We start from the raw sequence: 26,445 nt of genomic DNA, 5'->3' as shown, positions 1-26,445 counted from the left end.
GCATTCATTTCAGTACCTTCTATTTGTGACAGATTGCCCAATCCCCTATAAATGGATCCCCTGTCTGCCCTGCGCCCCTATTCCCCTCCGTACAGGAGCAGGATCTCCTAACGGATCGCTCAGCCTTCTGTTCCTGTGAAATTCTAGTGCTGGAGACAAGTGTCGGAGGATGAGACTTTTTGGATTATCCAATGTCAGACTAAGACCTTATGCCGGCCGGGCCTGTGCTGCGTACCGCAAATTGTGGTCCGCAATGCATGGGCACTGACTGTAGGGCTGCCACATGGGGATGCGAAGCAAATGGGGTCCACAATCCGTATTCAATGATCCGCACCACAAAAAAGTAGTAGGTACGGACAGAAACCCCACGGAAGCGCTTCCAGGGTTTTCTGACTATTTTTATTTACTAATGACCTATCCTCTGGATCGATGGGGTTCTGACACCCGGGACCCCTGCTGCTCATCGGTCTGAGAAGGCAGCAGCCGTGGCCTTCTCTCCGCTCACCAAGCACAGCGCCGTACGTTGCATAGTGGCTGTTCTTGGTATTGCAGCTCAGCCCCATTCACTTCTATGGGGCCGAGCTGCGCCTAGGCCACATGACGGATGAACATGATGTCACACGGCCTAGGCAAAGCTGTGAGAAGGCCGCAGCGCTACTGCGATCACCAGAGTCTTCTCAAACATCTGATCGGCGGGGGTCCTAAGCGTCATCATAAAAATATATAGGTCATCGTAAAAAAAAAAATAATGGGAAAACCCCTTTAAAGGAATTCACTGGACAACTAGAATAAGATCATTGGAAACTGTGCAGGTGGGGAACTATGAGGGGAGGCCAGACATGATGGGCGAGGTAGGACATAGGACCGGATGAGCAGGGGGCGCACTTACAATCACTCGGCCGCCGGTCGATATCAGTTTCAGGTCCTTGCTGAGGTTAACACTGGACAACATCTCCAGGATGATATTAACCCTGCTCGCTCCTGCAGCCTCCTAAATATTAGAAAGCAGAACTCATCTCTCCATAATAAATCACAATACAGGTAAGGGCTCATTCACACGACTGTATGAACGGGTCCGCATCCCCATTCATTTCAATTCATTCCCCATTCATTCCGTTCAAATATGGAGCTTGTCCACAATCACATTTTCTATATAGCGCCGGCCATGTGCGGTCTGCAGAACGCACGTGGCCAGCATCCGCGATTTACGGACCACAAAACACTTAGTCATGTGAATGTAGCGTAATACTGTGACAAATGGGATCCCGGGATCTTCTCGATTAAAATTCCATGATCAGTCAGGCGTCCTCAACCTGCGGCTCTCCAGCTGTTGTAAAACTCCCACAATGCCCTGCTGTAGGCTGTTCGGGCATGCTGGGAGTTGTAGTTTTGCAACAGCTGGAGGGCCGCAGTTTGAGAATGCCTGGCGGTTCCCGCCGGTCTAGGCGGTGATGTCTAGTAAGACTGTGGGGGTAAACGCATTACGGATGCAGCATACGGGTAGGCTACCCGACACTGCTAGATTTGAGTGTGTAGTTCCCTTTAAGCCAGTCAGGCCGGTTACCGGCAATCCTTATCACAGCCAGCAGAGGGAGCCCCCAGTTCAGTATAAATAGGCTAGGGCCTAGCTCAGGAAGGGTAGAAGTTTCCAGACTCAGTGCAGAGAGGTTTCCTCCTGAGTCACCATCCGTTTAGCTGAAGCAGCATAAGCAAGCCACAAGCCAAGACACAGAATACCACAGAGGCCGATCAGATAAGCAAGAGGTACTCCATATAACAGAGGAGGTACTAGATAAGGACAGCTTCAAGGGTACGCCAGATAAAGGGCATTAGACCTTGGAGAGAAAGTCACATATGAGTCAGGACCCAGTCAGGAATAGTGTGTAAGCCGCCTGTACTGCATCTCCTGCAATCAACACTCTGTATTATACATTGCTAGGACCGGCCATTCTGTAACTCCCAAGAACCACCTGTATTGCTATAAGAAACCAACCGTCTTTTATGGAACTGTGCTCTTCCTGTGTCCATGTATTATCCTGACTGATATTCAGTAAAAGTTCCAGTTTTTGTTGGCTATCCTGTGCTTGCTTCATTCTTCCACCATACTTTACACGGCGTGTCACCGTTTAATTGACACTGGCGTCACGAACTCTTTAACTACCTGCCTGTTCCAGTGTTTGCCCCATTTGAAGACGACAGTGGATCCCAGGTTAGTGGTCAATCTGCACTACAAAGCCCAGCCTACACTACTGACCCCCTGGGACACTGCATCGCTCTTTTTGGCGTCACGAACAGGATCCGCATACTTCGACAGTGCAGAGAAGTGTGAACTGTGTGCTTTAACTATTTCACCACCGTATGGCAAAGACTGTAACCCTTTATTTCCAAGCCGGTGGATTAAAATTGTGCCTGGTAGGAATCAGAGGCGCTGTACTGTGTTGCGCTACCCCCAGAGAGAAAATCGTATTTGTGGACTGTGATTTATTGGACTTTGCAACACCCTGCTTGCTGTCAGGGAATCGTGATCAAGATGGCCACCGGCCGCCTGGAGTAAAGTTTCCCGCGCTGCTGAGGACCTCCGTGGGCGGATCCCTTCAAAGACACAGAGAATCCCGCCCCTCTTCATCATCGCACCGCCGCGGCCCTGCTTTTCCTGCGTCAGCAACGTCACCGCGTACACAGGACGTCCAGAGTCTCCCGAGATTTGGCCTGCGCGAACCCGGCGATACCGGTAAGAACTTGTATCCGGAGGGAAGGGGATTGTTCCGGCCCCTTTAGTCACCAGCGGCCACCTCGTAATAAGTTAACATGTCAGATCCGGGAGTTGCCGAGCGGCCGGACCCGGGAGAGCTTGCGGCTCCTAATCATCCTATAGCCCCCAGCATGATGCCCTTTACCATGCCTTACTATTTTGGGGCCCCATGGTTTCCCCGCTATAACGGAGAGGCCCATACCCTAAGAGACTTTAAAGAAAAGTTGCTGGCCTTATTCAAACTGTACCCCATAAATGCCGATCAGCAAATGGAAATCTTGCTAGCGCAACTTGAGGGGGCTGCCCGCAGAGAGGTATTATCCTGGCCTGCTGCTGAAAGGAGTACTCTAGAGCAGATATTCACCCGCCTCAGGGCCACTTTTGAAACGAGGACTGCCTCAGAGATAAAGATGCACTTCTTTGGCAAGAAACAGAAGTCCGGTGAGTCCCTCCGTGACTATGCCCTATCACTTCAGGAGGCTTTGGGGGCTGTAATCCAGATAGATCCCAAGGAAGCTGATAACCAGGATCAGACCCTGAGGGAACAATTTATTACTGGAGTGGCTAGTGAGCAAATAAGGACCCAATTAAAGATGCTGTCCGCCCAACACCCTAACAGTACCTTTCTGGACTTTAAAGAACTGGCTATAAAAATTCTGGGGTCAGCAGTATCTACAGAGTTGAGCACCCCACCTGAGTTATCAGCCTGCAGGTCAAAACCGTTTATCATTAACCGAGCTGAGGCCGGTCAAGCTGTTCAAGCTACAGCTACCGATACTATTGCCATGCTGACAGAGCAAGTAAATCACCTCACTAAAAGCCTAGAGAGAGTGTGCAGAAAAATGGAGGAATGGGAAAAACCTATGATGTCAGAAGAGGAGTTCCTGTCACCCTCTAAGCCGTTCTCACCTCCATACCAAGAGACTCACCCCAGGGATCCGGGGAGGCGCAATAGGGGTCGCCAGCGGCCCGTGTGTACATACTGCAAAAAGATGGGACACACAGAATCCACTTGCTGGCAGTTAAACGGGCAACCCCTGAGGCTGAGGACCACCCCTCGGGAGGTAGAACACTAGGTCCAAAAGATCCAAATTGGATGCCACGGTATGTAGGATCCCATCCTAAAATCAATGTGGAGATTAACGGGGTCCCCTTTGAAGCCCTATTAGATACTGGGTCTCAGGTCACTACTATTCAGCTGCCCGCCTTTGAAAGATTCTGGGACACCAATCAATTGACCCAGCCGCCTGAATCCTGGGTAGAGATTATCGCCAGCAATGGCAAACCGGTAAAGATCCATGGATACTGGGAACCCACCCTGCAGGTGGGAGAAGTCACCTTGCCTCAACAGGGGGTGATAGTAGTACAGGCCGGCGACAGAGGAGGACATCCTGTCATTCTAGGCACCAATGTCTTCAAAAACTGTTATGCTGAAATACTTGCCGTATTACATCAGACTCTGCCCACCGCTTCCTCTGCGTCCAAGAGGGTGATTCAAAAGACTATCACTGTGTTAAGTGCCCAGCAGAGGTTTGCTAACGGGAAAGGAGAAATTTGTACTGCCAAGATTCGTGATAATAAGCCTGTGACTTTGCCTCCTAATTCCCAAACTCTCTTATGGTGTCGTGCTGTCCTGGGAGTCCAAGGCCAAGATTATCCAGCCCTGGTGGAGCCAATCCAGATGGAGAACTACCCTTATGTGAGAGCTGCCAAGTGCCTGGTGAACGTCTCCCAAGGTAAAGTACCTGTCCGTCTGATTAACCTGAGTGACCATCCTGTTGCGCTTACTAAGCATTACCCTGTTGCCCAGCTTTCTCAGGTGTTCTTCCAAGACATCATCCGTCTTCCAGTGACAGAAAAGCCGCCAGCTGCAGTCAGCGGATGTCCGCCGGTGCCCCAGTCACAAGTACCCTGGTGGGAAGAGCTACATGTAGGGGACGAGACTACCCCCCAACATCAACAAGAAGGGATACTACGGCTTGTCAAAGAGCACCACCAGGCCTTCAGTAAACATGCTGCTGATTATGGAGAGGTTAGTGCCATACAACACACCATACCTACTGGCTCTCATCCTCCTATCAAGGAGAGATACCGACCCTTACCGCCTACTTCTTATCAGACTGTAAAAGAAATGATCCAAGAGATGAAAGACTCTAATGTAATCCGGGACAGTCGTAGCCCGTGGGCGGCACCCCTGGTCCTTGTAAAGAAGAAGGATGGTGGTATCCGTTTCTGCGTGGACTATAGAAAAATTAATCAAATAACCCACAAAGACGCGTACCCACTGCCCCGCATTGAAGAGTCACTAACTGCTCTGGGCTCCGCTGCCTATTTCTCCACATTGGACTTGACCAGTGGCTACTGGCAAGTACCCATGGCCCCGGCAGATAGGGAAAAGACTGCTTTCACCACTCCCATGGGCCTGTTCGAATTCAATTGTATGCCGTTCGGGTTATGTAATGCCCCAGGAACTTTCCAGAGACTAATGGAGCGGTGTTTGGGTCACAAAAACTTCGAAACAGTGCTGCTGTATCTAGATGACGTCATTGTGTACTCAAAAACATATGAAGACCACCTGAAACACTTAGCAGAGGTCTTTGAAATCCTTGTCAAATATGGCCTGAAGGTAAAACCATCTAAATGCCACTTGCTCAAACCTGCGGTAAAATACCTGGGGCATGTGGTAAGCGGAGAGGGCGTACAACCTGACCCTGATAAGTTAGCGGCTGTCCGTAACTGGCCGGTACCCACTACCGTCAAAGAGGTGAGGGGTTTCCTTGGTTTTGCCGGCTACTATAGACGTTTCATCCCCCATTTTGCTCAAATAGCCGATCCTCTCCAGGAACTCTTGAGGGGGCAGCCCAAGAAAAGTCCTAGAACTCCAGTGCTCATTGAGTGGAATGAAGAGAGAGAGATAGCGTTCCAGTTGTTAAAAAAGAAACTGACCGAGCCTCCCGTGTTAGGTTATCCCGACTACAGCAAGCCCTTCCATCTGTATACTGATGCTAGCAAGCGAGGCCTGGGGGCTGTGTTAGCCCAGATTCAAGAGGGAAAAGAAAGAGTGATAGCTTATGCAAGCCGCTCCCTGAAAGGAGCTGAGAAAAATGACCAGAATTATAGTTCCTTCAAACTAGAATTCCTGGCATTAGTGTGGGCAGTGACGGAAAAATTCAAAGATTATCTAGCCGCTACCCCATTCATTGCATTCACTGATAATAACCCTCTGGCACATCTAAATACAGCTAAATTGGGGGCTCTGGAGCAAAGATGGGCCTCTCGTCTCGCCAACTATGATTTCTCTGTAAAATATCGCGCTGGACGTACTAACGACAATGCTGATGCTTTATCCAGACTTCCCACAGAGACAGCTCCTGATGATGTGCGAGATGCTTGGGAAGATGTAGAAATGCCGGCCTTCTACCATAAATTTGCTCAACAGGATCAGGCTCGGGCTACCAGTAACAGAGCTGCAGTTCCTTCACCCTCCAGTAGGCCGGAACTCAAAGAAGAAAGGTGGGTGAAACTACAGTCTGAAAGTAGAGTGATGGGTGAATTGTTGGACTTCATTACCAGTGGCAGAACCCCTGAGAGGATTCGGCGTAAGAGTACAGATCCTGAGCTCATCAAACTGTGGAGACAGCGCCATCAACTCTTCATACAAAAGGGCCTGTTGCTACGGAGAAGCCTAGACCCAGTGTCCAACGAAAGAGTGCATCAAATTCTCATACCCCGACGAGATGCAGGTATGGTGTTGGAGATGTACCACAATCAATCCGGTCACTTCGGGGTCCAAAAGACTGAGGCAAATATCCGCCAGCGGTTTTACTGGGTGGGCATGAGAGAAGACATGGAGAAGTGGTGTCGGGAGTGCATAGCCTGTGCCTTGAAACGAGGTGAACACCATGATCAGAGGGCACCACTGAGACCCATTGTAAGTACTCGTCCTCTTGAACTTGTCGCCATCGACCATGTGAAACTGGAGTCTAGTCGCTCAGGGTATGTGTACGCTATGACTATTATTGACCATTTCACTAAGTTTGTTGTAGCGGTGCCTGTGAGAGACCAGACGGCCAAGACTACAGCCGAACTGTTCTGGAAACACTTCCTCCTGCCCTACGGTTGTCCAGAAAAGATCCTCACCGATCAAGGTCCTGCTTTTGAGTCCCATCTGTTCCATGAACTGTGCCGCCTGCACAACTGTAAGAAGATCCGGACGACGGCCTACCATCCGCAAGGTAATGGATTATGTGAAAAAATGAATCAGACCTTGATAGAGATGCTGAGGACCGTGCCTCCTGAAACCAGGGGAGATTGGCCTAATCTGTTGCCACAGCTCATGTTCACATACAATCATACCATACACTGTTCCACCGGGTATACCCCCTTTTATTTGATGTTTGGGCGCCAAGGATTATTGCCTGCTGACCACTCCTTGGATGTACTCGTACCTGATTGCATCAACCCATTCCCTAATACCGACTGGGTTGCTGAACACCAAAGGCGATTGAATACGGCCCAAGCTATTGTTCAGGAACGTATGGACTATGCTAGAGACCGGCAGCAGAGAGACTATGACCAAGCAGCCCATGCAGAACCCCTGAAGATAGGGGCTGTGGTATGGTTAAAAAATAACCGCCGTACCAGTAAACTGGACAGTAAATGGGAGCAAAGTCCTTATGTTGTCACTGCAATCCCAAATGTTGGAACTCACACTTATGAGATCACCCGGGAGGGCAGGGGATCCCAAATTGTACACCGAAACCGGTTAAAGCTCTGCCTGATACCAGGACCCAGTGCCGAGAGTTCTATATCTGAACCCCCTGTGTCAGAGTCACCAACACAGCCCGAGGATCCTATGCAGGCTGTCCGTAATCTAAGGTATGACGCTGATCCCATGCATTGGCTTCTGACACCATGGTTGAACTTGTTGGTGCCCGCTCCGGCACCTACAGTACCTTTACTTCCAGAAGAGCCGGTTCAAGATGCCCCGGATCCAGTTCCCCCTCTAGTTGTTCCTGTTGTTCCCGTTGTTCCTGACCAAGGTCTCACGGATGGAGATCCTCCTGTTGCTACTCTCTCTTCTACCCTGGCGCTAAGAGGAGAGGAAACCCCTGTGTTGAGAAGGTCCACCCGGATGACCAGGGGACGTCCGCCAGTCCATTTAAGAGACTTTGACTATGCTGGTGGTGTCTCCTCTCGAACAGTTACTATCGGAAATAGCCTGCTTGATGTTTGTGCGCAAGAATGGACTCCTCCACGTGAGCCCTTGCCTGTTCTACACCCACGGGGAAACCCTGTGTAGTTCCTTATTATACCTCAGTCAAGAAAAATAGACTAACCTGGTTCACCTTAAGTCCGCTGTGCCAGGTCAGCGGCCGTGCCTAAGAAGAAAAAAGACGCCCCTTTTTCTTGCGTCAGTTATTGCAAATGTTATATTTTTATGTGAAATAGTTGTTTATTATATTTATAATGTACTGTTTAAATTATGCATCAGCTTATGTTGGTTCAGGCATGTGTGTGAGTATGAGGCCTTACTCACGTTAAAGTCTGGGGGTGTGCAGCATACGGGTAGGCTACCCGACACTGCTAGATTTGAGTGTGTAGTTCCCTTTAAGCCAGTCAGGCCGGTTACCGGCAATCCTTATCACAGCCAGCAGAGGGAGCCCCCAGTTCAGTATAAATAGGCTAGGGCCTAGCTCAGGAAGGGTAGAAGTTTCCAGACTCAGTGCAGAGAGGTTTCCTCCTGAGTCACCATCCGTTTAGCTGAAGCAGCATAAGCAAGCCACAAGCCAAGACACAGAATACCACAGAGGCCGATCAGATAAGCAAGAGGTACTCCATATAACAGAGGAGGTACTAGATAAGGACAGCTTCAAGGGTACGCCAGATAAAGGGCATTAGACCTTGGAGAGAAAGTCACATATGAGTCAGGACCCAGTCAGGAATAGTGTGTAAGCCGCCTGTACTGCATCTCCTGCAATCAACACTCTATTATACATTGCTAGGACCGGCCATTCTGTAACTCCCAAGAACCACCTGTATTGCTATAAGAAACCAACCGTCTTTTATGGAACTGTGCTCTTCCTGTGTCCATGTATTATCCTGACTGATATTCAGTAAAAGTTCCAGTTTTTGTTGGCTATCCTGTGCTTGCTTCATTCTTCCACCATACTTTACACGGCGTGTCACCGTTTAATTGACACTGGCGTCACGAACTCTTTAACTACCTGCCTGTTCCAGTGTTTGCCCCATTTGAAGACGACAGTGGATCCCAGGTTAGTGGTCAATCTGCACTACAAAGCCCAGCCTACACTACTGACCCCCTGGGACACTGCACGGACACTTCCCTTGATCTTCTCGATGTAATCCTTCTCCCTGTGGTTGAACACCTTGTGGGCTCCATTCTGTAAGACCAGGTTTAACCCTTCAGGGGTGCTGGCAGTGCCTAGCACTTTGAATCCGCAGGCCCTGGCGATCTGACAAGCCGCTATCCCCACCTACAAGGGAAGAAGATGAGAGATAAACTGAACGTGCAAATCACGCCAACGTGTGCCCGCTGCCAGATCCCGCACAGGAATGAAGTGTCTCATTATGACTCAGCAGATATAACTAAAGCAATAGTCTGCCCGTCTATTAACCCCTCACTGCCCCACAGTCTAAGGGAAGCTGGCATTAACTGAGCACTGCCATCGACCTCCAGGGAGCAAGACATTAACCCTTCCACTGTCCTACAGACTAAGGGAAGCTGGCATTAACTCCTTCCCGATCCTACAATAGCAGGGATGCTGGCATTAACCTATCAATGCCCTCGGTCAACAAGATTAACCCTTCAACTGCCCTATAAAACCAGAGAAGCAGGTATTAATCCATTACTTCCCTTGCCCACCTAGAAAACAGACATTAACCCATTGCCCTAGAACACTAGGGAAGCAGACCTCAACCCTTCCACCGCCCTAGACCTCCAGTGAGACAGGCATTAACCCTTCCGCTGTCCTAGATCTCCAGGGAAGCAGGCATCAACCCTTCCACTGCTCTAGACCACCAGGTAAGCAGGCATCAACCCTTCCACTGCTCTAGACCACCAGAGAAGCAGACATTAACCCATTGCTCTCTAGACCACCAGGGAAGCAGACATTAACCCTTCCACCGCCCTAGACCTCCAGTGAGACAGGCATTAACCCTTCCGCTGTCCTAGATCTCCAGGTAAGCAGGCATCAGCCCTTCCACTGCTCTAGACCACCAGGGAAGCAGACATTAACCCATTGCTCTCTAGACCACCAGGGAAGCAGACATTAACCTTTCCACAGCCCTAGACCACCAGGGAATCAGACATTAACCCTTCCACTGCCCTTGACATCCAGGGAAGGAAGCATTACCTTTCTCCTGGCCTAGCATTCCAGGGAAGTCGGCTATAACCCTTCCAATACCCAAGACCACCATGGAAGCAGGCATTAATCTGTCACAACCCTTGGCCACCAAGGAAACAGACATTAGCCCCTCTACTGCACTAGCCCACCATGGATACAGGCATTTACCCTTCCACTGCCCTGGAGAACAGGAAAGCAGATATTTAACCCTTTTAATGTCTTAGACTACCAGGTAATAACTATTCTACACTCGCCTCCCCTTTCCCTATTTTCGGTTGTCTAAAATTGGGTGCACTGGTTACAACTGGGCTCTAGGAAAGCTGAGTGACCTCTCCAATGGAAGTTGCAATCTCTGGTTGGACTTTATGGGAAAAGAGAGAGAAGAGAGATATCGCAGAATATAGCTTTTGGTGGACTCAGCTCCATAGTCATTGTTTAGAGCGACCATTACTTACTCCCCCACTGGCACCGTGTACGAGGACCACCTCTCCGGGTTTGCCCTGCGCTCTATATAACAAAAAGAGAAAGGTGTAATGCTCTGCAGAATATTCTGTGCGATCTGCTGCATGTTTTACTGTGCCGGCGGTGCGGATTCCTGATCGTTTAATACTGCAATAACTGAATACTGTCGTAGCCCATAGACTACCGTGCAGACCGTTAGTAGCCTCAGCACAAAGACAAGACTATTGGAAATCCGGCCGCTGGGGCGACGGGAGCATACAACATGTTAAAAAGAGATGTTTGCAAAGTTAAAAGCCAGATCCATCAGGAGGTCCCCCCATAAGCATTAGATGGTTCTCCTGTCCCACCAAATTCATCCGGTTTGGCCCAAATAAATCTAAGGGTCCATTCAGACGTCCGTAGTGTTTTGCGAACCGCCGGCACTATAAAGAGGATTCCTATTGTCCGCAGCTGCGGACAAGAATAAGACATGCTGTATTTGTTTGCGGATCCGCGGACCGGAACTGCAGATGCGGACAGCACATTGAAAATGATTGGGTCTGCATCCGTTCCGCATAATTGCGGAACGGTTCCGGACCATTCATACGGACGTGTGAATGGACCTTAATGTGTAAAGCCTTACTATGCGTGACACACAGAGTCAGGCCTATTTCACATGTCAGTGAATCATGGACATGTGCTGTCCATGCTCTCCATGAACTGCTCATGCATCCATCTCCCGAGTGGCGACACCTTCCGGAGTAGGAGAGGTGAGTTGTTTTATTTATTTTCTGTCTGATTTGAGATGAGGTCTGATGAAGATTGGCGGTCTTATCTGAGGTCTGATAATTTGGGATCTGATTTCAGGGTCTGATGAAGATTGGGGTTCTGATCTGAGGTCTGATGAAGATTGGGGTTCTGATCTGAGGTCTGATGAAGCATGGGGGTCTGCTCTGAGGTCTGATGAAGCATGGGGGTCTGCTCTGAGGTCTGTCTGATTTCAGGTCTGATGAAGAATGGGGGTCTGATCTGAAGTCTGATGAAGATTGGGGGTCTGATTATTTAGGGTCTGATTTCCGGGTCTGATCAAGATTGGGGTTCTGATCTGAGGTCTGATGAAGAATGGGGGTCTGATCTGAGGTCTGTCTGATTTAGATTGGGGTTCTGATTTGAGGTCTGATGAAGAATGGGGGTCTGATCTGAAGTCTGATGAAGATTGGGGGTCTGATTATTTAGGGTCTGATTTCCGGGTCTGATCTGAAGTCTGATGAAGATTGGGGGTCTAATTATTTAGGGTCTGATCTGAGGTCTGATGAAGAATGGGGGTCTGATCTGAGGTCTGATGAAGAATGGGGGTCTGATCTGAGGTCTGATGAGGATTTGGGTTCTGATCTGAGGTCTGATGAGTGTTGGCGGTCTGATCTGAGGTCTGATAATTTGCGGTCTGATTTTAGGGTTTGATGAGGATTGGGTGTCTGATCTAAGGTCTGATGGGGATTGAGGGGCTGATGAAGACTGGGGCTCTAATTTGGGGGTCTGATGAGGACTGGGGGTCTGATTTGGGGGCCTAATGAAGATTGGGGTTCTGATCTGAGGTCTGATGAAGCATGGGGGTCTGATCTAAGGTCTGTCTGATTTCAGGTCTGATGAAGAATGGGGGTCTGATCTGAAGTCTGATGAAGATTGGGGGTCTGATTATTTAGGGTCTGATTTCCGGGTCTGATCTGAAGTCTGATCAAGATTGGGGTTCTGATCTGAGGTCTGATGAAGAATGGGGGTCTGATCTGAGGTCTGATGAAGAATGGGGGTCTGATCTGAGGTCTGATGAGGATTTGGGTTCTGATCTGAGGTCTGATGAGGATTTGGGTTCTGATCTGAGGTCTGATGAGTGTTGGCGGTCTGATCTGAGGTCTGATAATTTGCGGTCTGATTTTAGGGTTTGATGAGGATTGGGTGTCTGATCTAAGGTCTGATGGGGATTAAGGGGCTGATGAAGACTGGGGCTCTAATTTGGGGGTCTGATGAGGACTGGGGGTCTGATTTGGGGGCCTAATGAAGACTGGGGTCCTGATCTGAGATCTGATGAGGACTGGGGGTCTGATTTGGGGGCCTAATGAGGACTGGGGCCTGATCTGAGATCTGATGAGGACTGGGGGTCTGATCTGAGGTTTAATGAGAAATATATGTGTCTTAGGCCTCATGCACACGGACGTTTTTTTTCACGGTCCGCAAAACGGGGTTCCGTTGGTCCGTGATCCGTGACCGTTTTTCCGTCCGTGGGTCTTCCTTGATTTTTGGAGGATCCACGGACATGAAAAAAAAGTCATTTTGGTGTCCGCCTGGCCGTGCGGAGCCAAACGGATCCGTCCTGAATTACAATGCAAGTCAATGGGGACGGATCCGTTTGATGTTGACACAATATGGTGCCATTTCAAACGGATCCGTCCCCATTGACTTTCAATGTAAAGTCTGGAGTTCTGTTATACCATCGGATTGGAGTTTTCTCCAATCCGATGGTATATTTTAACTTGTAGCGTCCCCATCACCATGGGAACGCCTCTATGTTAGAATATACTGTCGGATATGAGCTACATCGTGAAACTCATTTCCGACAGTATATTCTAACACAGAGGCGTTCCCATGGTGATGGAGACGCTTCAGGTTAGAATATACAAAAAAACTGTGTACATGACTGCCCCCTGCTGCCTGGCAGGTGCTGCCAGGCAGCAGGGGGCAGACCCCCCCCCCCCCCTGTTTTTAACTCATTGGTGGCCAGTGGGCCCCCCCTCCCCTGTTGTTAACTCGTTGGTGGCCAGTGTGCGCACCCCCCTCCCTCCCTCCCTCTATTGTTTTAATACATTGGGGCCAGTGTGCGCGCGCCCCCCAACCCCCCCCCTCCCTCCCTCTCTTGTTTTAATACATTGGGGCCAGTGTGCGCGCGCCCCCCAACCCCCCCTCTATTATTTTAATACATTGGGGCCAGTGTGCGCGCGCCCCCCCAACCCCCCCTCCCTCCCTCTATTGTTTTAATACATTGGGGCCAGTGTGCGCGCGCCCCCCAACCCCCCCTCCCTCCCTCTCTCTATTGTTTTAATACATTGGGGCCAGTGTGCGCACCCCCCCAACCCCCCCTCCCTCCCCCCATTGTAATCATCATCGGTGGCAGCGGAGTAGAAGATTTTCATACTTACCTGGCTGCTGGCTGCTGCGATGTCTGCGTCCGGCCGGGAGCTCCTCCTACTGGTAAGTGACAGCAATGCGCCGCACAGACCTGTCACTTACCAGTAGGAGGAGCTCCCGGCCGGACGCAGACATCGCAGCAGCAAGAAGCAGGTAAGTATGAAAATCTTCTACTCCGCTGCCACCGATGATGATTACAATAGAGGGAGGGGGGGGGGGGGGGGGGGGTTGGGGGGGTGCGCACACTGGCCCCAATGTATTAAAACAATAGAGGGAGGGAGGGGGGGTTGGGGGGGGCGCGCGCACACTGGCCCCAATGTATTAAAACAATAGAGGGAGGGAGGGGGGGTTGGGGGGGGGCGCGCACACTGGCCCCAATGTATTAAAACAATAGAGGGAGGGAGGGAGGGGGGTGCGCACACTGGCCACCAACGAGTTAACAACAGGGGAGGGGGGGGGGGCCGCACAATGATATTCAAACTGGGGAGGGGGGGGGGGGGGGGTCTGCCCCCTGCTGCCTGGCAGCCCTGATCTCTTACAGGGGGATATGATGGGGTTAATTGTACTATCATATCCCCCTGTAAGAGATCGGGTGCTGCCAGGCAGCAGGGGGCAGTCTTGTACAAAGTTTGCAGTGTATTCTAACTAGAAGCGTCCCATCACCATGGGAACGCTTCTGTGTTAGAATATACTGTCGGAAATGAGTTTTCACGAAGTGAAAACTTAGATCAGAAAAAGCTTTTATGCAGACGGATCTTCGGATCCGTCTGTATGAAACTAAAACCTACGGCCACGGATCACGGACACGGATGCCAATCTTGTGTGCATCCGTGTTCTTTCACGGACCCATTGACTTGAATGGGCCCGTGAACCGTTGGCCGTGAAAAAAATAGGACAGGTCATATTTTTTTCACGGCCAGGAAACACGGCTCACGGATGCGGCTGCCAAACGGTGCATTTTCCGATTTTTCCACGGACCCATTGAAAGTCAATGGGTCCGTGAAAAAAAACGGAAGACGGCACAACGGCCACGGATGCACACAACGGTCGTGTGCATGAGGCCTTACAGAGCGAAAAATACGCTATATAAAGAGCTTACTTCTGAAACAGGGCCCTGTAGGCAGTGAAGTATGGAATAGATATGGCGGCTCCTTGCTTAAAGCTCAGCTGCTCGGGCAGTTGGTAGACCGTATCTTCAGAGGCGACGGCGTACTCCGCATATCCCCCCGTGATTGTATTTGTGGTGAACACGCGATCTCCTTTCTGTACACATGCAAACAAAAAATAATGACTATATGTTAAAATAGCATCGCCATAAACATGGGTTATGTACACCATGAGCGTCCTGCCACTACCTGGTTAAACAAGCAGGAAGACCCCCGCCGTAATAGTGGAGATCAGAGGAACCTCCAACACCATGATCAACGCTGGGAGACTGCATCAGAGGCGTCACAGTCCAGGGCTATCTGACCATATTGTCAGGGCATACGTTGGCATACTCGTAGGAGACATATGCCAGTACATTCAGTTGAAAAAATAAAAATCCCAAAAGCATAAAATAACAAGCAGGTATCATTAGGACTGTAAGAACCTGTACAATACATTTCTAGCTAGATTTATGTTGAACGGGGAATTCTGTAAAAAAAAAAAAAAAAAAAAAAAAAAAAAAAAAACTGCAGCAAATGCATTTTCAGCATTTTTTTTGCAAAACTATTAATTTACATAAAGAACAACTCGTCCTGCAAAAAGCAAGGCCTCATACAGCTGCAAAAACTAGACAATGACCGCCGGAATGCAAAAAGGGAGAATACAAAAACCGCGCTGGTCCTGCCCGGAAGAGGGCTACCTCCCTGGCACAGCTGGCACTCTGTAAACTGTCTGCACAGGCTGGGCAGGTTTTTCATGCGGTGCGCGGTATTACTGGGTAAAATGGCCAGGCTACCAAAAAAAAACAAAAAAAACACATTGCTTACCTTGAATGAGCTGGCACTGCTGCCAACATCCTCCACTACCCCTGATGTGTCTAAACCGGGCGTGAAGGGTAACCTAGGCTTTGGTTCAAGCATGCCAGCTCTGATGTAAGTGTCCACAGGGTTAACTCCACATGCGTGCACTCGGATTAAAAGCTTTAATATAAAATAATAAGAGACACAAATACAATACATAGATATGAAAGAAATACAGTAGATAGATATATAGATGATAGAGTCATAGATAGATATAACAGAAATACAGTAGATAGATATATAGATGATAGAGTCATAGATAGATAGATATAACAGAAATACAGTAGAAAGATAAAAACAAAGTACCAGAAAACTCCATTATGTAAGTTTCCACTGTGCTCTAAACTGCAGCTTCACTTTATGTAAGACAGCAGTACCTGGTTCTGTCCTGGTGAAGGGACTGGGACATCTTTAAAGAAGTTCAGAACCTCAGGTTTCCCAAACTCCAGCACCCGAATTGCCCGCATGACCCTTCCCATGTAAGCCATTTTCCTCTATAACATAAACACGCACAGCTGTAATATCATACAGTCATGTATATATATATATATATATATATATATATATATATATTATATACAGCTATAATGTAATATACTCATGCCTATTGCTTACCGCCCGGCTGCTGAGCCCGCCGACTGCACAGGAGGAACGTTACAATGTGTCACTTTTCCCTGATCTGATAAGGTCCTGATTCCAGGTCATGTGACACGTTCTGTAAATTCACCACAACCTGCCCTGCAGAATTTTGGCTTTGTGACTTTTTTGGGTCTAACAGTATTTGCGCAAAAAAAGAAATAAAAATTCTACAACAAATAGTCCTTTAAATTGTAACTTCACCATAATCTGCTCAACAAACTAATTATAATTATAACCAAACCAAAAGAAAATAAGTGGCAGAGCTACAAACGTTGACCCTTAAAAATAAATCTTTATTGTACAATGACATAAAAATCCAGAGTACCGCTCTTAATATGGAAAAGATACAACTGGAGGCGACGCACAATATCAGGCAAGATGTGACGCACACAGAACCAGACCTAAGTAGTGGCACCAAATAATTAACAAGTGTGGGCACATTTAAAGGGAACCTGTCACCTAAAAAATGCCTCCCAAACCGCCAGGCGCGCACGCACGAAGGAAAAGCCCGGCGCATGCGCAGAGAGCGGAAAGCGGCCGGCTGAGTGGGGGTTGCGCAGTGACAAGGAGCGCACCGCGCATGCGCGATACTTGTGCGCTCACAGCAGGATGTCAATCACAGTGAAGGGAGGACGGGTCTTCAAACTCTGCTGTTACATAGCGCGTGCAGGGGATTAAAGTTCGTTTTTCACGATTTTGGTGCATCTGGCCGGAGGAAGAAAAGGATCTTTAGGAACATACTGCTGGCTACTTTAAGGACATGCTGTGCGATCTAAAGCGGGAAACCTCGGACCCGGGAGATCGTACTGCATGCATTGAATCCAAGATGGCGGAGTATGCTATCTCTCATAACGCTTTGATAGATGCTCACTATGAGCTAGAGGAGGACAGGACCAGGAGGACAGGACCAGGAGAAATAATGTGCGCATTAGGGCTCATTCACACGACCGTTGGCGTCCCGTGCCCGTGCTGTGAACCGCAAATTGCGGTCCGCAATGCACGGGCACCTTCCGTGGGGCAGGCGCATGGGGATCGCAGACCCATTCACTTGAATGGGTCGGTGATCCCTCCGTTCCGCAAAAAGATAGAGCATGTTCTGTCTTTTTGCGGTGAGGAGGCACGAAACGGAACCCCGGAAAGCACTCCGTAGTGTTCCGTTCCGTGCTTCATTGAAATGAATGGGTCCGCATTCGTGATGCGGAATGACAACGGAACGGTGCCCGTGTATTGCGGATCCACAAATGCGGTCCGCAATTCCGGAACGGGACACAAATGGTCGTGTGAACGAGCCCTTAGAGGGATCCCAGAGAATATCCAGGACTCTCAACTCCGGGACTTCTTTGCTGGGTTCCTCAGAGATGTTCTACCGGACTTACCTGAAATGGACCTCCTGGTGGACAGAATTCACCGGGTACCGAAGCCTAAACAACTTAACCCCGCGTTACCGCGTGACACGCTGACCAGGCTTAATTTCTACAAATTCTGGAGCATCTCTTCTTATGGCTCTATGTTGTGTCGTCCCTTTATTATTCCTGCTAGAAGTTATGAATGGATTGCTAGCAGTCTGCAGTAAGGGTACAGAGGGGTGTAACCAGTTGGGGGGGGGGGGGTGTCCCTGCACAGTCTGACAATGGCAGCACTGATTGGATAGCGTGAGACTGAGCAGGGGCACACCCCTAACTGGTTACCTCCCCTCTGGACCCTTACTGCAGACTGCTAGCAATTCATTCATAACTTCTAGCAGGAATAGTAAAGGAACGGCACAACATAGAGCCGTAAGAATAGATGCTCCGGAATTGTTATTACATGGGGAATGCATGAAGCTATTAAACCAGAATGCTATTATTTTCCCTTAACCATGTTATAAGGGAAAATAATAAAGATCGGGTCCCCATCCCGATTGTCTCCTAGCAACCGTGCGTGAAAATCGCACCGCATCCGCACTTGCTTGCGGATGCTTGCGATTTTCACGCAGCCCCATTCACTTCTATGGGGCCTGCGTTGCGTGAAAAACGCACAAAATAGAGCTTGCTGCAATTTACACGCAACGCACAAGTAATGCATGAAAATCACCGCTCATGTGCACAGCCCCTCAGAAATGAATGGGTCAGGATTCAGTGCGGGTGCAATGTGTTCACCTCACGCATCGCATCCGTGCGGAAAACTCGCCCGTGTGAAAGGGGCCTAAGACTTAAAGATGCGTGTGACATCGTGTGAAATGTGAAAAATTTGCCACTAAACTGCCTTTAATAATTCCCTCTGCTTGCTGTCAGTGGAGGGAGACCTGACACTGTCCACTACACCATTATAGATGCCGCTAACTTATGGTCCGTGGTAGCGGAATCCATAAGGAATTCTTTGATAACCCGAACCTTGGATGACGAACTTGGAAACAGAAGTGGGCTCATCCCTAGTTACAAGAGACCAGCAACCTCCAGCTGTTCAAAAACTACAACTCCCAGAATGCTTTATTCACTTCTGTGTTACCATGCTGGGAGTTGTAGTTTCACAGCAGCTGGAGTTCTGAAGGTTGCTGATCCCTGGTCTAGGCCAGGAATCAGCGACCTCCCCCTCTCCCAGCATGCACGCTTGCTTGGCTCTTCTCAGAACCCCCTGTAGCAGTGAATGGAGCATGCTGGGAGTTGTAGTTTCACAACAGCTGGAGGTTGCTGATCCCTGGTCTAGGCCAGGAATCAGCAACCTCCCCCTCTCCAGCTGTAGTTAAACTACGACTCCCAGCATGCACGCTTGCTTGGCTCTTCTCAGAACCCCCGTAGCAGTGAATAGAGCATGCTGGAAGTTGTAGTTTCACAACAGCCGGACTGCTGCCAGCACAGATATCCTTCCACAGCGCACCTACTCTGCACCCAAATCACAGGACTACATCAGGCTGTGTGAACAAGAATGCTTCCATTCACTGACAGCGAGCAGAGATCTTGATAGCGGTGATGCATCAGAAAGCTGCAGAATGGGTCATCATATAAAGGCTGTGTACACACCTGCATAGCGATGTGTCCTCACCAGGACCAGTGGAGGGGCGCTAGACACATCTGAGTACACATTATACAGGGCAGTGGCCTCTTCCCTTGTCCCTGGTGGACTCACCCACCTGCAACCAAACCACTGCCATGCTGAGACTTGTAGTTCTACAGATCTATGCCCTGTGTCTTTACTCTAACTGTATATGTCTACACTTGCAGTTCCAAGAGTGCATTTGTAGGACTACAAGTCCCAGCAATCCTCGTAAGTCAAGCAGCAGAGTCTTCCCTGCCCCAGCTCCCCCAGTAACCTGCGGCTCCCGCTCTGCCCTCCAGTGTCACCGCGAGGTCGCAGCTGTTGTCAGTCTTCCCTGTTGTCGCCTTCTTCTACCACTAGGGGGCGTGTCCTCTAAGGAGCAGCGAGACTGAACACAGCCGCCATGTTTATTTAGGGAAACAGCCACAGCCTAAGCGCTCTACGCCTCCAGTACTAAAGATGGGCGGCGTTCAGCGGGACAGCGCGCAGTTCTGGATTTTGTCCCGTTGGAGCTTCCGTAGGTGAGATGGCGGCCTCCAGACTGAGCGTGTAGTCAGGTCAGTACCTGGTGCCCCCATATAGTCAGGTCAGTACCTGGTGCCCCCATATAGTCAGGACAGTGCCTGGTGCCCCAATATAGTCAGGACAGTGCCTGGTGCCCCCATATAGTCAGGTCAGTGCCTGCTGCCTCCATATAGTCAGGTCAGTGCCTGGTGCCCCCATATAGTCAGGACAGTGCCTGGTGCCCCCATATAGTCAGGTCAGTACCTGGTGCCCCCATATAGTCAGGTCAGTACCTGGTGCCCCCATATAGTCAGGTCAGTACCTGGTGCCCCCATATAGTCAGGTCAGTACCTGGTGCCCCCATATAGTCAGGTCAGTACCTGGTGCCCCCATATAGTCAGGTCAGTACCTGGTGCCCCCATATAGTCAGGTCAATACCTGGTGCCCCCATATAGTCAGGTCAGTACCTGGTGCCCCCATATAGTCAGGTCAATACCTGGTGCCCCCATATAGTCAGGTCAGTACCTGGTGCCCCCATATAGTCAGGTCAGTACCTGGTGCCCCCCAAGTAATGTCCTGTGTAAATTGGGGGGCACCAAGTAATTACCTGGTGCCCCTAAATATACTCAATTAGTCCCCCCCAATATACATAGGACTGGTGCCCCCAAAAACTCCCGGCACAATGTCTGTCGGTTGATGCAGCCCCTGCACACAGGACGTCGGTGCCCCCTGCATGCCGCCCATTGCTTTTCACTCACAGGTTCGTTCTCTCTGAACAGGTGACGCCCAGGACTAAAACCTGATGAGGAAGTAGAGAAAAGAAATGCAGCCGGTCATGGCGGAGCCTTCATTCTGAAACTCGCAGCAGCTACAATCCGTCGTTTCTCCGTTTCCAGATCATGGAGCTCTCGAGCCCTGATCTGAAGGAAGTCCATCCTCCGCCCTGCAGCATGGAGAACGCCAACAGACCCATCAGTTCCTCCCACCAGGACACGCCCCGGACTCCATCCGAATCCCTTGGACTTTTCATGCACTGGAAGCTCCAGGCCTCCTGTAAGACGGACCTCAGCAAGAAGGGCAGTGTGGACAAGGACATAGAGGAGATTGTCAGGGACATCAACCTCCAGGACTGCTACTTCACCACCAGCTCCTGCTCTGGGAGGATCATCCTTATAGATGAGGTGAAGGCTGAATACTAAGAGTTAACTGTGGAGAAGCATGGGGTTTGACGAGGATAGGTCATCAGTATCTGACACCCGGGACCCCCTCTGATAAGCTGTTTGTGAAGTCATCAGTGTTCGCAGTAGCTCCGTGGCCTTCTCATATGTCACCAAGCACAGCGCAGTACATTGTATAGTCTGTGCTTGGTATCGCGCTCAGCCACATTCACTTCAATGGGTCTGAGCGCGATACCAAAGCATAGCCGCTCTACAGTGGTTGGTAAGCACGGCACTACTGCGAGTGTCTGTGCCTTCTCAAACAGCTGATTGGCCAGGTTCCTGGGTGTCGAACCCCCACCGATCAGATACTGATGACCTTCCCTGTGAATAGGTAATCAGTATCAAAATCTTGGAAAACCCTTTTAATACGTCTTTATATCACATCATCCTGACAGTAATTCATAGTCTCCCTGCTCTTGCAGTGATGGAGCGAATACTATCTGACGGCCGCTCTCTTCTGTGATAGGGCGGCTACCATCCGACGGCTGCTCTGTTCTGTGATAGGGCAGCTACTGTCTGACTGCCTCTCTGTTCTGTGATAGGGCGGCTACCATCTGACAGCCGCTCTGTTCTGTGATAGGGCGGCTACCATCCGACGGCCGCTCTGTTCTGTAATAGGGCAGCTACCATCTGACGGCCGCTCTGTTCTGTGATAGGGCAGCTACCATCTGACGGCCGCTCTGTTCTGTGATAGGGCAGCTACCATCTGACGGCCGCTCTGTTCTGTGATAGGGCAGCTACCATCTGACGGCCGCTCTGTTCTGTGATAGGGCAGCTACCATCTGACGGCTGCTCTCTTCTGTGATAGGGCGGCTACCATCTGACAGCCGCTCTGTTCTGTGATAGGGCAGCTACCATCTGACGGCCGCTCTGTTCTGTGATAGGGCGGCTACCATCTGACGGCTGCTGGTTTCTTGTGATGGCGGATTCTTGTCTTGTGGTTGGCCGTTGTATAAGTACTGACCATGCTGATATCGTGGGGCAGCAGGGTGCCCCTTTCTTCACCCCTGATCCATTGTCACCTACGTGTTGAATGTGGTAATGTACATGAGTTCATGTAGATGGTTTTTTAATAATCTGTTCATTATACCGATCTGATGTTTTTTCCTCAGAAGCCTGATGTGTCCGTAGTGCAGAAACAGAACTGCTCCTGGCTGTTTGTAACTCATGATCTTTGTACAAAAGACGACGTGGTGAGTGGACGAGGGCGAGTAGTATTTTCAGGAGCCTTTTCTAATATCCTTGGGGTAGGTCATCAATATCTGGTCAGTGGCAGGCACCTTGGCCAACCAGCTGACCGAAGAGCCTATGGGGGCTCAAGTAAATATGACTGGGATGCAGTACCGGGGACAGCCAGAGCCAAACATATGGTGCTATCCCTTTTTAATATTAACCCCCCCGTCTGTCGTCAGTTTTCAGGTCTTCAGAAAGCCTTTGGAGATGCAGTGCTGAAATTTGAGCCCTTCGTCCTCCATGTGCAGTGTCGTAGGCTAGAGGATGCACAGCTGCTGGTAGGGTTCAAGAAAGAAAATATACCCATACCCATTGTCGCATTTACATTGTGCCTATACAGATGCAACAGAGAGGAGTTTGCCATTTCGCACAGATTATTGTAATCTCAAATGTTTTTGGCTTTGCGTCAGACCTCAGGTGGGGAGTTTGCATCAAACCCCTGTCCCTCTAGTGATGCCAGGGGCCATGGTGCTGTGATACTCTTGCTCCAGCACCTAATGCTGCGGCCTGTTCAATCTAGATGTCAGTGTGGGACGCTGTTCAGACCCCTCACTAACCATCCTATCAGTATGTCACCTGTGTGAGTAATTCTAGTGCGTAAGTGAAACTATTCATTGACAAAGCTCTGCTACATCTGTACTTACCTGTAAACCTATGTGTATCTGGCTCTGTGATCTTGCTGGCAGGTACCTTTTAACCCTATACCTCTTGTTTCCTACAGCACAGTGTTGCCATTAATTCAGGGTTCAGAAATTCCGGAATTACTGTTGGCAAGAAGGCGAAAATTATTATGGTGAGGATGACACAAGGCAGCAACTGTCACACTCATTCCTTATTGTTTTTGATGGGTCAGCAGTATCTGATCAGTGGGGGCTAAACTTCCAGCACCCAAGCCCATTTGCTGTTTGAGGGGGCTGCAGCGCTTGGACGTGTGCTGTCGACTCTTCATACATTTGCAAGCAGAGCGCCACTCTTTGTATTGCAGCGCAGTCCCATTCACTTGCATGGGACCAAGTTGCAGAAAGTCCATGTGACCAACGGACATGACCTCACAGGAAGAAGAAGAGACGGCAAAAATCATCTGAATGCTTCTGCCCCTTCCATCAAGATATTTGCTGGGGTGCCGGGAGTCAGGCCCCACAGATCAGATATTGATGCCCTCTCCTGAGGATAGATCATCGGTATTTGTCTCAGAAACCCAATTTAAATGAAGCATAAATAATGTTACACTTTTCATAATTTTTCCCAGTATAATCTGCCACACAGTGGGAAAGTGACCCCTCAGAGCAGCAGAATCTCCTCACCATCTACTGATCTATATATCACTGAGAGAAAAGACCTTACTTAAAACATTGCTTTTAATAGATATATACTTAAAACAAAATCCCACTAGACAAACAAAAATAATTAAAACTTGAAACCGAAATCTGCTTGGGTTCCAAGGTCGTAGTCGGAACCAAAGCCGATTATTGTTTTAAAGTGGGTTTCTACTGAAGTAATTCGACAAAGTAACGTGCGACTTCGCAAATAACTTACTTCGGCTTATGGGAGCCCATACATTCTAACTGTATGGACACGGATTCTGTACAGTATTATTCCGAAGTTTTGAACGAAGGGACTTCTGATGAAGCATCCGAAGCTTGTGTTCGCTGAACACTAGTAATGATATATAGTCACTTCTAGAGGGAGCTCAGGAGTTTACTACATACAGATATATACAGCCACCACTAGAGGGAGCACAGGAGATTACTGTATATACAATGAACTCCATAATAACCCAGCATGCATTGAGCTCCCTCTAGTGGTTGCTGTAAGCAGCCAGCAGGTTTTATTTTAAAGGGATTCTGTCACCAGGTTTCACCCCCTCCAGATAAAAATATGGTAATGTTCAGGGAGCTTTAACCATTCCTAATGTGGTCTTATAAATGTAATCTGTAGGCTCATTTTGCTAAAAATACGCTATTACTAACCTGTCATTCATAAAAATAAGGTGCCCAAGGGGATGTAAATGCCCGCATGTGCCGCCGTTCGTGCCCAGCGCCGCCTCATAATCTTCTGTGACGCCTCCCGCTCTCCCTCCCCCCTCCTCCTGCTGTAAGATCGCTGTGACGCCTCCCCCCTCCTCCTGCTGTAACATCGCTGTGACGCCTCCCGCTCTCCCTCCCTCCCCCATCCTCCTGCTGTAACATCGCAATGTTACAGCAAGGGGAGGGAGGGAGAGCGGAAGGCGTCACAGCGATGTTACAGCAGGAGGAGGGGGGAGGCGTCACAGCGATCTTACAGCAGGAGGAGGGGGGAGGGGGAGGGAGAGCGGGAGGCGTCACAGAAGATTATGAGGCGGCGCTGGGCACGAACGGCGGCACATGCGGGCATTTACATCCCCTTGGGCACCTTATTTTTATGAATGACAGGTTAGTAATAGCGTATTTTTAGCAAAATGAGCCTACAGATTACAGTGAGATCCCGCGCCTGCGCGATGACTTCCTTGGCCGGGGCATGAGCACTGCGATGCCCATTGCTGGCACGGCATCGCAGTAGCTTATGCGCATGCCCCGACCAAGGAAGTCAGCTCGTAGGCGCGGGATCTTGCTGAGGGGGAGAGAAAACAGATGGGCGGGCAGAGGGAGAGGCTGGGCGGGGAGAAGAGCCGAGGAGGCAGAGCTGCCTGGGCACCAACGCGGTGGACGCCGCCCCTGGGTTCGTTTTTTGGCAGTTCGTTGATGTTGGCTTCAGGATTTCCAGATCAGTATCTTACCAAAAAAGCCGGAAAGACGCATCCGGAAAGAAAAAATTATGCATTCTTACGTGTTTTTCTGGATCCGGCGTGTAATTCCGGCAAATGGAGTACACGACGGATCCGGACAACGCAAGTGTGAAAGAGGCCTAAAATGGAGGATTTCTTTGTATTTCCCATTGGCTGTACTTGTGTCTGTGCAGGTTGTGAGCTCCTCTTGTGTTGCAGGCCGTCCGGAGTACTCATTGTCTGGAGGTGCCCTTGAGTCACAAAGCAAAGTGTCTGGTGAGCGAAGAATACATTGACTTCTTAGTGCAAACTGCAAATCAGAAAATGGAGGAGAACAAGAAGCGGATCGTCAGGTGAGGCTAAATAACAGCCATTAGATTTACACCCCCTACCTCGGGCGGCGTACCAGTCAGCTCTGTGGTCCTGCAGCACTGGGGTCTTGGGAATAAGTCGGTTCATGGTGATATTAGTTCATTGGTGTCTAAGATGGGGGATTGAATTGGGGTGACGGTTACAGCGCTGCCTCTCTGGCCATCCTGTCTGGGGCTGCGGAGATAGCAGAGCACTGTGCTCAGTTCTGTTTTCTATTTCTGCAGATTTTACAGTTGCCTTCAGACTGCCCTACACAAGAGAAACCACGTAAGTGACGCAGAAAGCAATCAGACGTCTGTGCGCCCGGTATATACCCGCCGGAGGAGGAAACAGGAAAAGAGGAGAGACTCTGACCAGTGTGAGGACTCTGTGGATGACGAAGAGACCAGTATCCCATTATTTCATGATATGACTCTATAATGTGAACATGGTAACAAATCGTAAACGGGCAACGGAAAGAGCGGGTATAAAAATCACAACATAGGGCTGTGTTTTTATTAATGCACATAGCCTTTCAATTCTTCCTATCTCCAGCAGGCGGCACTGTGCCACAGGACTATGTTGGGCTACTTTCACACTAGCGTTGTTTAAATCCGGCGTTCAATTCAGACACCGGAACTGCCGCCGGGTCTGGGAAAACGTGTGAAAACGGATTACATTTGAATCCTGATCAGGATTTTGATCACAATAAAAAAATGCATTGGAAAAAAACGGATCCACCATTTATGGACTTTAACTTTTTTTTCACATTTCTCGGGTTTAACATGCAAAAGCCGGATCCGGTTTGACTGAACACACGGCGCCGGATACGGCGTTAATGCAAGTCAATGGGAAAAAGACCGGATCCGGCGTTCAGTTAAAGTGTTCAGGATTTTGGGCCGGAGGTAAAAATACAGCATGCTACGGTTTTATGAAAAGCCTGATCAGTCAAAAAGACTGAACTGAAGACGTCCTGATGCATCCTGAACGGACT

The 26,445-nt window shown here is 49.5% G+C and overlaps 2 protein-coding genes across 8 annotated transcripts in view; one reads left to right on the top strand and one right to left on the bottom strand.

Annotated features, from left to right (window-relative positions):
• The window catches only part of CRYZ (crystallin zeta), a 35,785-nt gene extending 16,014 nt beyond the window's left edge, over window positions 1–19,771 (bottom strand). Inside the window, exons 1-7 of one of the 5 annotated variants that reach the window (XM_044300424.1) lie at window positions 19,675–19,771; window positions 16,124–16,240; window positions 15,714–15,866; window positions 14,840–15,003; window positions 10,575–10,626; window positions 9,073–9,249; window positions 890–991 (exon numbers count right to left, since the gene is read on the bottom strand). In XM_044300424.1, coding sequence (XP_044156359.1) covers window positions 890–991; window positions 9,073–9,249; window positions 10,575–10,626; window positions 14,840–15,003; window positions 15,714–15,866; window positions 16,124–16,234 — 759 coding nt within the window. In that variant the 5' untranslated portion in view covers window positions 16,235–16,240; window positions 19,675–19,771. The other 4 variants (XM_044300426.1, XM_044300422.1, XM_044300425.1 and 1 more) reach the window with 4 other exon arrangements.
• TYW3 (tRNA-yW synthesizing protein 3 homolog) lies at window positions 9,334–26,229 on the top strand. Of its 3 annotated transcripts, none has more exons than XM_044300430.1 (7): window positions 9,334–9,610; window positions 20,684–21,085; window positions 22,237–22,317; window positions 22,537–22,635; window positions 23,079–23,150; window positions 25,320–25,453; window positions 25,697–26,229. In XM_044300430.1, exons 2-7 carry the CDS (start codon window positions 20,804–20,806, stop codon window positions 25,890–25,892), a joined length of 864 nt encoding a protein of 287 aa, XP_044156365.1. In that variant the 5' UTR covers window positions 9,334–9,610; window positions 20,684–20,803; the 3' UTR covers window positions 25,893–26,229. The 3 variants fall into 3 exon arrangements, with proteins under 3 accessions (XP_044156365.1, XP_044156363.1, XP_044156364.1); XM_044300428.1 differs by lacking the exon at window positions 9,334–9,610 and adding an exon at window positions 19,802–19,957; XM_044300429.1 differs by lacking the exon at window positions 9,334–9,610 and adding an exon at window positions 19,806–19,921.
• Window positions 26,230–26,445: the final 216 nt, after the last annotated feature.

This window comes from Bufo gargarizans, chromosome 7 (genome assembly GCF_014858855.1).
Source record: "Bufo gargarizans isolate SCDJY-AF-19 chromosome 7, ASM1485885v1, whole genome shotgun sequence".
NCBI classification, from domain to species: Eukaryota; Metazoa; Chordata; class Amphibia; order Anura; family Bufonidae; genus Bufo; species Bufo gargarizans.
The sequence above is the reverse complement of the archived record's forward strand: the minus strand, read 5'-3'. Positions and strand labels throughout refer to the sequence as shown.